Here is a 10,904-nt window from a genome sequence, read left to right as displayed (position 1 = left end):
TGTGAGATATCTGAGACGCTGCGCTGAGCTTCACGTCCGGTGAGATACGTGAGACGCTGCGCTGAGCTTCACGTCCGGTGTGAGATACCTGAGACGCTGCGCTGAGCTTCACGTCCGGTGTGAGATACCTGAGACGCGGCGCTGAGCTTCACGTCCGGTGTGAGATACCTGAAACACTGCGTTGAGCTTCACATCCGGTGTGAGATACCTGAGACACTCTCAGATACCTGAGACACTGCGCTGAGCTTCACGTCCGGTGTGAGATACCTGAGACACTGCGTTGAGCTTCACATCCGGTGTGAGATACCTGAGACGTGGCACTGAGCTTCACGTCTGGTGTGAGACACCTGAGACGCTGCGCTGAGCTTACCTGAGACACTGAGACGCTGCGCTGAGCTTCACGTCCGGTGAGATACGTGAGACGCTGCGCTGAGCTTTACGTCCGGTGTGAGATACCTGAGACGCTGCGCTGAGCTTCACGTCCGGTGTGAGGTATCTGAGACGCTGCGCTGAGCTTCACGTCCGGTGTGAGATATCTGAGACGCTGCGCTGAGCTTCACGTCCGGTGTGAGATACCTGAGACGCGGCGCTGAGCTTTACGTCCGGTGTGAGATACCTGAGACGCTGAGCTGAGCTTCACGTCCGGTGTGAGATACCTGAGACGTGGCGCTGAGCTTCACGTCCGGTGTGAGATACCTGAGACACTGCGTTGAGCTTCACATCCGGTGTGAGATACCCGAGACGCTGCGCTGAGCTTCAGGTCCGGTGTGAGATACCTGAGACACTGCGTTGAGCTTCACGTCCGGTGTGAGATACCTGAGACGCTGCGCTGAGCTTCACGTCCGGTGTGAGATATCTGAGACGCTGCGCTGAGCTTCAAGTCCGGTGAGATACGTGAGACGCGGCGCTGAGCTTCACGTCCGGTGTGAGATACCTGAGACACTGCGTTGATCTTCACGTCCGGTGTGAGATACCTGAGACGCTGCGCTGAGCTTCACGTCTGGTGTGAGATACCTGAGACACTGCGCTGAGCTTCACGTCCGGTGAGATACGTGAGACGCGGCGCTGAGCTTCACGTCCGGTGTGAGATACCTGAGACGCTGAGCTGAGCTTCACGTCCGGTGTGAGATACCTGAGACGCTGCGCTGAGCTTCACGTCCGGTGTGATATACCTGAGACGCGGCGCTGAGCTTCACATCCGGTGAGATACGTGAGATGCTGCGCTGAGCTTCACGTCCGGTGTGAGATACCTGAGACGCTGCGCTGAGCTTCACGTCCGGTGAGATACGTGAGACGCTGCGCTGAGCTTCACGTCCGGTGTGATATACCTGAGACGCGGCGCTGAGCTTCACATCCGGTGTGAGATACCTGAGACGCTGAACTGAGCTTCACGTCCGGTGTGAGATACCTGAGACGCTGCGCTGAGCTTCACGTCCGGTGTGAGATACCTGAGACGCTGCGCTGAGCTTCACGTCCGGTGTGAGATACCTGAGACGCTGCGCTGAGCTTCACGTCCGGTGTGAGATACCTGAGACGCGGCGCTGAGCTTCACGTCCGGTGTGAGATACCTGAGACGCTGCGCTGAGCTTCACGTCCGGTGTGAGATACCTGAGACGCTGCGTTGAGCTTCACATCCGGTGTGAGATACCTGAGACGCTGCGCTGAGCTTCACGTCCGGTGTGAGATACCTGAGACGCTGCGTTGAGCTTCACATCCGGTGTGAGATACCTGAGACACTGCGCTGAGCTTCACGTCCGGTGTGAGATACCTGAGACACTGCGTTGAGCTTCACATCCGGTGTGAGATACCTGAGACGTGGCACTGAGCTTCACGTCTGGTGTGAGACACCTGAGACGCTGCGCTGAGCTTCACGTCCGGTGTGAGATACCTGAGACGCTGCGCTGAGCTTCACGTCCGGTGTGAGATACCTGAGACGCTGCGCTGAGCTTCACGTCCGGTGTGAGATACCTGAGACGCGGCGCTGAGCTTCACGTCCGGTGTGAGATACCCGAGACGCTGCGCTGAGCTTCACGTCCGGTGTGAGATACCTGAGACACTGCGTTGAGCTTCACATCCGGTGTGAGATACCTGAGACACTGCGCTGAGCTTCACGTCCGGTGTGAGATACCTGAGACACTGCGCTGAGCTTCAGGTCCGGTGTGAGATACCTGAGACACTGCGCTGAGCTTCACGTCTGGTGTGAGACACCTGAGACGCTGCGCTGAGCTTCACGTCCGGATATCTGAGACGCTGCGCTGAGCTTCACGTCCGGTGAGATACGTGAGATGCTGCGCTGAGCTTCACGTCCGGTGTGAGATACCTGAGACGCTGCGCTGAGCTTCACGTCCGGTGAGATACGTGAGACGCTGCGCTGAGCTTCACGTCCGGTGTGATATACCTGAGACGCGGCGCTGAGCTTCACATCCGGTGTGAGATACCTGAGACGCTGAACTGAGCTTCACGTCCGGTGTGAGATACCTGAGACGCTGCGCTGAGCTTCACGTCCGGTGAGATACGTGAGACGCTGCGCTGAGCTTCACGTCCGGTGTGATATACCTGAGACGCGGCGCTGAGCTTCACATCCGGTGTGAGATACCTGAGACGCTGCGCTGAGCTTCACGTCCGGTGTGAGATACCTGAGACGCTGCGCTGAGCTTCAGGTCCGGTGTGAGATACCTGAGACACTGCGCTGAGCTTCACGTCCGGTGTGAGATACCTGAGACACTGCGTTGAGCTTCACATCCGGTGTGAGATACCTGAGACACTGCGCTGAGCTTCACGTCCGGTGTGAGATACCTGAGACACTGCGTTGAGCTTCACATCCGGTGTGAGATACCTGAGACGTGGCACTGAGCTTCACGTCTGGTGTGAGACACCTGAGACGCTGCGCTGAGCTTCACGTCCAGTGTGAGACACCTGAGACGCGGCGCTGAGCTTCACGTCCGGTGTGCAACCACCTTTACTGTCACCGAATGTGTCATTCATTGATGATATAAAACTCCGGACAATTTTTCTTCCGTTTTTAATGCACCTTTACTATTGTACAGTCTGACATTAATAACAACTGAGATCTTACAGTGTGACATGGCTTACATCATCAGTGTGACATGGTTTACGGGATCATGTTCGTACAGTCTGACAAGCAACATTTGCAAAGGATTTTAAAAAAATCTCACAGTGTGCAGGACCCTTTAGAGGGAGTTTAGTCAATGATTCGCAACCCTATACAATCCAGAATTAAAGCCTTTCGCTTGGCTTGCTGAGTTGGGGAGACTATAAAAGCCCATCTCACTACAGTGGATTATTTTATGAAGCGACGAGAATAGATTTTGTGCAGAAAAAAAACCCTAAATAATGACTTATGTAGTTATGGGCCGATTTCAAAACAAGGCTTCGAACTGTTATGAATCAGTGAGTCGATTCATGTTACGGATCTGAATCATGAATCGTTACGCTGATTCATTAAGCTCCGTTTCTTTAGGAAGCTTTGTTTTGAAATCGGTACATCGGCCCATCGATTAAATAAGTCGTTATTTAGTTTTTTGAGCACAAAAACTATTCTCGTCGCTTCACAAAATGATTGTAGAGCCACTGTAGTGAGATGGGCTTTGTAACGACGTCTTTAGTGCTTTTATGGGTCTTGAGAAAGGAAATGGCATTGGTGTCAATGAAGGCCTTTCTGAGCCATCGGATTTCAACAAAAATATCTTCATTTGTGTTCCGAAGATGAACAGAGGTCTTACGGGTGTTAATCACTGATACGAATACGAGCATGAAATAGTTGAAGAAATCTAAATTATTGCCAACTGTAGACAAATGTTTGCCTAAAAGGTTTTTCGCGTGCATATGATACGCATTTTATGGCGTATTATACATACGAACCCCCCACCCCACCACCCTAAACCCAAGCGCGTGTCATATATACGCCCCACTACCCTAAACCTACCCAAGCACGTGTCATGTATACGCCATAAAATGCGTATCATATGCACACGAAAAACAGCGTATCATATGCACGCCAAAATGAGTTTTGGCGTATACATTCCACGACATTGCACACTCGTACTATTTATACGCATTTATGTGTGATCGGGTTGCAAAAACTGTTACAACCATAACCGGTCTCCCCTAACTGAGGGTGCAAAAGTGATGTTGAAAAAATATTACCATTGATTGATTTGTTGCTGAAATCTCAACATTGCTGAGGTTGCAAAAGTGATTCAGAACCAACATCACATCAACACTGGCTCAACATTGTTTCAATGATTGCTATCTGGGTGTTACTTCTCAAAGGTACTAAAATGCTCATTTAGGGGCTCCAGAGACAAGCAGTTGTTCCCCTTGTTTTTGTTTTTTGGTCAGTGTGGCTTAAAGTCTGTTTTCTTCAGTTGTTTAGCTTGGTGGTTTTTTTTTGCATTTTCTATTTAAATGATAATTTGAGTTTTTACATACAAAATGGCTTCAACTGTGTGTTTGATGTACAGTAAGCAAATGCAGACGTAGAGGTGTAGCCCTACACAAGACTATACACTGCCACCTGCTGATAAATGATGCTAAATATGGGTTTAAACTATATTTAAATGACTGTCACTATTTTAACTACTGTTTCTAATCGAACTGCAGTCTTTCAATGGGAAATGGCAAATTATTATTATTATTATTATTATTATTATTGTTGTTGTTGTTGTTATTATTATGTACTATTCGCCTAGTTGGTTCTTAAAAGCTGTGGATATTTTTGTCCTATAATATTTTCCTGCAGAATACAACTTGTTCTGGTTCTGATTAACAGGAATGTTATACCTGTCTCTTCCTCTAGATGTCAGTCTCGTTTAACCTTGTGCGAAGAAGCTCGTCCAGTTCTTCTACGGCAGCGCATGGAGCTCGAGTGAACCGATAAACACTCTTTTTACGGCGTATATGGCACGAAATAAATCTGAATGGACATCATAAGGTGAGTTGAAATATACAGTAACAACTTACTGAAATATATAAGATCTAGTGTAGGCTAATTGCCCAGTCATGTTTCAGTCGCGGAAAGACGTCAGTAAAACAAGTGTGGACTAGACTAGCCTATACATTTACCTCAGGAAAGTCATTATATTTTTAATGTTTGTATTCAAATGTAGTTTGTTAATTGTTAAATGTTTTATTTATTTATTTAAATTAATTTGACAGTAATGTACCAAGTTAATTATAACTTTTCGTTAATTATAACCTGTATCGAGACAATTTTTCCTTTAAAAAAACTGATGTAACCTTACCTGAAAAAAAAACATGAATCTAAATCCAAACGTGAAATCTTGATCAATATCACGATCTAGAACTTCACAACGTGATGTATTACAGTTTTCTTCTGTGCACACATTTAAAACAAAGCATTGAGCAAAGCCATTTGTTAAATAACAATTTTCATATCAAATTTTGTTAACAGTTTCTATGAAGACCATGCCTGAATTATGAATTTTAGCTCCAGTTACACTTATTTATAAATAAGTAGCCAATTACTATTTTATAAATATATTTTAAGTATAAATATAAATATATAAAGACTAATTAAGACCTATACTCATTTATAAAAAACAGTTGTAGTTACATTGTATTTTAGTTTCATTATTACTTATGTCACGCATTTGCGTTTTCAATGTGCATGCTCATAATAATCCATTATACACTGGTTTCTAAATTATAGGTCCAGTCAGAGAAAAAAAAAAACTTTCTTTTAAACTTTATACAGAATGATTATTTTTAAAATAACCCTTAAATAAGGAGATGAATACATACATTGTCCTGTTTAAATTCAGTTTATCACATCCGAACACAATCTAGTACAGAAAAAATATGAGCTTTATATTCAGTACAGCGTGTCTCATTGTAGATGTAGAAGAGCCGCTGGATTCAGTGCAGCAGGAAGTAGGAGAGCAGAGAACAGCAGAGGAACAGGAAGCTCTGAGTGACGCTCTGAGCACCGTTACACAGGTTCCCCTCACAGCAGGAGATGTCCTCAACATTAGGAATAAATGATGTGGGATCACACATAGATTTAGAGGCACAGCCTTTTACAGCAACTGACGAAATCCCTGATGAAAAGAAAGAAAACAAAAGTCAATCTAAGTAGGAAGCTGCTGTATGTGATCTGTATCAAATATTAAAAATTATGGAAAATAAAAATAACAACAATCTTTGACCTTTTCCAGATTCTCACCTGTTGCTTTAATGCAGCGATCTTCAGTCCCTGAACATCTCACAGTGTTTGAGCAGCTCTGTCCATCACAGGAATAACATGTCTTTCCATTGGGGATGTTAGAAGGATCTACAGGAGGCAAACGGGTATATTTGATTAATTCACATTTCTGTATAAAATAAACAACACTCCTTTAGTTCACCCTACTTTAGTTTCCTGATTGACTGTCCTTTGGAAATAAATTGAGTTTTGACTTTACAGAAGATAACACATGATCAGGAAAGCACAATACCTGGAGCATCTTGGAAGTTACACTGGTCCGTGTTACAGCAGGAAGAAGTCACCTTTGAAATGCCGAAGTTCATGGACCCATTTTGACAGGCAGGAGCACAATCTTTAGTCTTCACTTTTACAGTAATTTCACCTAAAATATGAATGATACATAAAAGACCCGTACATGTTATTTTGATGGAAAAATAATGTGTTCAAATTTACCATTTTTCTTATTTCAAACATTTTTTAATACAATTGAGTGAAAGTTACATGTAGGGTTTGGGTACCGAAACCCCGTGCCAATTTAGCCTATATAATCTACCGTATGTATCTACCGGACCGAATCAGAACGCAGATTTCGATTCCTCATTTCGGTGCCATCGAACGTGCTTTCGTGCTTTAGCTAGCGCCGATCCAAAGACAGACACGCTCAGTGCCCGTCACATATCACAACGATTCAGTGTTTTCAACCACATGATGTTTATTTAGGTTCCAGACATTTAAATGCACATATACTAGCAAAAACACACACACACTGATGTCTATAAGAGCGGCAATAATAATCCTTTCAGAAAGTTATAATTTGACTAAGTGTTTTATTCATAGTCATACCAGATACACATTTTATAAGTAACTATATCATTTACTCTATTCATCTCTTACTTCACTGGTCACTTGTTTCCATGTATTTCATGAGACAAGGATGAATTTATGTGATGTAAATCCGACAGATCCGATTCTCTGAGGCGCAAACTTGGCGGCACCATCACGCATTATAGATCAACTAACATGATCATTATGACAAAACACATTCACTTACAAATATTTGGACCAGATAGTCCATGATATAGTTAATGTGCTATATTTTCAATAAGAAAGAAAAGAATACATCGATGATACAGCGGCTGCTGTGTGTCATGTAAGAAGCAAAACATGTCACCATGGAAACAATAAAACGTTTTAAAATATTTAGTCAGAGAATATGGTCGCATTTCAGCCTAATAAAGCTGAACCTTGAACATGGTATAAAAAAAAAGAAGCCATTCTTTAATGTCATCCACTGTCGTTTTGTGGCTCTCTTTTTTTAAGTATCAGTTCAGTCACCGTTTAGGCGCCAGTACCATTTTAAAAGTACCGGTTTGGCACTGGTATCGAGAAGAAGAAGAAAACGGGGGAAAAAAACACTACCCAACCCTAGTTATATGAGAAGTTACACAGGGTTCCCATGGGTCCTTGAAATCCTATGAATCTGAAAAAAAATGTCAAGGCCCTGGAAACATTTTGAAAATAAACAAACAGTAGGCTACATAGATACAGGTCTTTAGAAGTGCTTGAATTAATTTTGTGCAAGAAAAAAATCTGTATTATTCCCTCCTGGCCACAAATAAAAAGAGCAATAATCCAGATAAAAAAATAAAATAAAATTTTTATCCTAGACTGGGTAAGCCGACGATTTGATTTCACACTGCAACTCAGTCTGGAAACCCGTACATTCATTTCTACTGCTTCTGTTACACTTTTGTGGGAACCAATCACAGACTGGCCTATCCACCTGGCACGCTATTGGTGGGTTTAACGAGTAAAATAAAAAAGATAGCGATGGCAGATAGAGAAACGATCGTTCGTGGCCTGTTGATCACGCCTCTTGTGGTCTGATTGGTTGAAGGACTATCCAATTGCTTACAGAGTCATTTGAATAATGCTCGTTTATCACGCCTCTTGTGCAGTAGAAAATACAGAGCAGACTTTCCAGATCAATGTTTAATCTTAGGGTGCGTTCACACTTGTCATGTTTGGTTCGATTAAAACGAACCCTGGTGCGATTGCTCGTTTAGTGCGGTCCATTTGAACATATGTGAACGCTGCCATCCGAACCCTGGTGTGCACCAAACAAGCGGACCGAGACCGCTAAAGAGATGGGTCTCGGTCCGCTTCCAAGCGAACTCTGGTGCGGTTCGATTGATATATGAACGCAACACGGACCAAAGACATGTAAACGATCCAAAAACCGGACATAATGTCACAAGATGCGACGCATAGTCAGCTGATTTGACGACGCGGAAAGATCGGTGTATCCAAAATGAGTAACGTTAATGTTAAAGGGCAAACGTGGAGCAACGAGGGAGTGCCTCATCAATATTTGGTCATACGAGCATGTTTCGAAAATGCTAGAAAAAAACGCACAAAAAGCATCTGGTTCTTCTCATCAAAGGACCTGTGTTGCCCATTAGTCGGAACAGACGGCAGAACTCCGTCTCTTTTCTGCATACAACGGAGGAAATCCCAGTGCTGTTTTGAATGTTTTGAACATTTTATGAGCTCTTCATGGAGTTCTCAGCAGGTTAAAATAATGCCATATGTACACGCATAAAATGATCGCGTTTAATCCAGCACACAGCATTGTTTTGAATGTTTGGTAAGCAAGCTTCTGTCATATAAGCCGACCAATCGGGTTGTGACCGTCTCCCTTTGCCTTTGGTTCGGTAACTTTAGGTTCACTGTTAAAAATGCCAGTGTGAACGCTAAGCGGACCAGGACTATATGTTTTGTTTTTGTTTTTTGGTCCGGACCAAACAAACCAAACTAACCGAGTGTCGACGCACCCTTAAATTGAGCTTGGTCTGGTGATAGCCAGACAAGTTTAATCCAGTTGATATAGACTAAATACAATCTTGGGATGCTGTTTGAGAAGAGTGTTTATGTATATGTGTCTGGTTTACTATAAAGAAATGTACAAAAATCAATAGTTTTAGTAACACATTATCACTGAATTAAATTATAGGCTGCTACACATCTTTACATAGGCAATAAATCATATTTATTATCAATAGGCTTTACATTGAGTGACATAATGTAGTAAACTAACAGTTACTAGGACCTTGAATTTGAGGGTATACTAGACATGGAAAGTTCTTTAAAGGTCCTTGAATTTGAAGTTAATCAATGTGGGAGCTCTGGTTACATTTACATCACTGAATCAGTCATGATGGTCTTACCGCCTTGTGTTACCGCTGTTACACTCATGCACTTGGAAGATCCCCCGGGACATGTTTTTAACTTCTGATCTGCACAAGAACCCGTCAGACCCAAACACTCATAACAGTCGAGAGAGTGTCCTTTAGTAATAAAAGATACAGCGAGAGAGAGAGAGAGAGAGAGAGAGAGAGAGAGAGAGAGAGAGAGAGAGAGAGAGAGAGAGAGAACCAGTTATCTAATGAAAAAAGAGAAAACATCGCAAACACTATTTGTCTTTGTACCTGCAGTGAACAGAATGAAGAAAAGAAAAACTGAGATTTGCAGATCCATCTCTGATCAGGCGGTGAATAAAATAACGTGCCTGTTTCAGCATTCATTTATAGTTTTATCAAAAGGGGAGGATCTTCATGGGGAAACAAAAGTAGAGAAACTTCAGATTACACAATTTAAAATAAGATAGTTTGATAAGGAACGCACTGTGCAGGTCCTTCTTCTTAAAGTGATAGTTCACTAAAAAAAATAATTCACTCACTCTCATGTCATTCCAAACCTGTATGACGTTTTTCCTTTTGTAGAATATAATGTTCTTCAGAAGAAAGTAAAATGTTTCCTTGTGTTCTGCAGAAGAAAGAAAATCATACATGCTTTAGTTTACATAGGCTTTAAGGATTTGTGGTGAGGAGGATGAGAAGTTGAGAAACCAGTTTAAACATTGAAGGATTGCAATAGCTGCAGTTATAGTAAGTTTTATATTACTAACACCTGCACACGTCGAGTGGAACATTAAACACCCTGATCAAACAGTTAATTTTCTCTGAAATCAGGACATTGGGTCTTGAGTCATTGTGAAACACAAAAACTGAGCCTTTAATGACCATGTTCAACCACATGACTAATAGAAGTAATCCCTGTATTTCACAAGCTTCTCGTCATATAGATTTAAAGGGATGCTGGAGCCTATTGAGTAAAGTTTCTTGTTAGCTCTTGTTATCTTACGAACAAGAACTATAGATAAGTTCAAAATAAATATAAACTAGTTAAATAACAAAACAAGTGTACTAATACGGAATAAAGCGCAGAGAACAAAAATTGTGCGAAGATGATCTGAGGCAAATGTTAATGAATGTAAATTTTAACAAATTTTTTTTCATTGTGATAACTACCTCCATAAATCTGCAGCATTCTAAAAAGGCATTACATGTTAAATCAGAGGATCTCAGTCAACCTTTTGTGGACCTTTAGCATGCAGTATTACATTGGAACAAACGTTTAAAGTGTTGCAAGGTTCCTTTTTTTCAGTTACTTATTTCGTAAGAGAATAAATTCCGTTGACTGCTGAATATTTTAACAGATTGTTTTTTCAATCATGAATTGAAAGTAACATTAAATTTTAAATCTTTGTCTGTGTTAAGTATCTTTGTAGTATTATTGAGTGGTAAAATAACCTTGTCGTAACCTTGGAATTATAAGG

The 10,904-nt window shown here is 42.6% G+C and overlaps 1 protein-coding gene and 1 long non-coding RNA gene across 2 annotated transcripts; one reads left to right on the top strand and one right to left on the bottom strand.

The window, feature by feature from the left end:
- Positions 1–5,768: 5,768 nt before the first annotated feature.
- On the bottom strand, positions 5,769–10,136 carry LOC137046878 (urokinase plasminogen activator surface receptor-like). Its single transcript, XM_067424320.1, has 6 exons — positions 9,966–10,136; positions 9,715–9,836; positions 9,454–9,573; positions 6,477–6,608; positions 6,206–6,313; positions 5,769–6,080 (listed from the first exon to the last, which is right to left on the bottom strand). The coding sequence occupies exons 2-6, from the start codon at positions 9,761–9,763 to the stop codon at positions 5,899–5,901; spliced, it is 591 nt and encodes a 196-aa protein (XP_067280421.1). The 5' UTR covers positions 9,764–9,836; positions 9,966–10,136; the 3' UTR covers positions 5,769–5,898.
- LOC137046881 (uncharacterized) lies at positions 5,975–6,577 on the top strand. Its single transcript, XR_010899106.1, has 3 exons — positions 5,975–6,114; positions 6,198–6,330; positions 6,446–6,577. It is a non-coding gene; the product is annotated as an uncharacterized lncRNA (long non-coding RNA).
- Positions 10,137–10,904: the final 768 nt, after the last annotated feature.

Source organism: Pseudorasbora parva, chromosome 18, assembly GCF_024679245.1.
Source record: "Pseudorasbora parva isolate DD20220531a chromosome 18, ASM2467924v1, whole genome shotgun sequence".
NCBI classification, from domain to species: domain Eukaryota; kingdom Metazoa; phylum Chordata; class Actinopteri; order Cypriniformes; family Gobionidae; genus Pseudorasbora; species Pseudorasbora parva.
This window is presented reverse-complemented; position numbering and strand designations above follow the sequence as displayed.

Bases quoted from the DNA above. Each gene is read 5' to 3' on its own strand.
- LOC137046878 (XM_067424320.1), bottom strand. From the start codon at position 9,763: ATGGATCTGCAAATCTCAGTTTTTCTTTTCTTCATTCTGTTCACTGCA. The intron at 9,574-9,714 runs GTACAAAGACAA...TTATTACTAAAG, and splicing joins CTTCATTCTGTTCACTGCAG to GACACTCTCTCGACTGTTAT. The intron at 6,081-6,205 runs GTGAGAATCTGG...TCTTTTCATCAG, and splicing joins TCGCTGCATTAAAGCAACAG to GGATTTCGTCAGTTGCTGTA.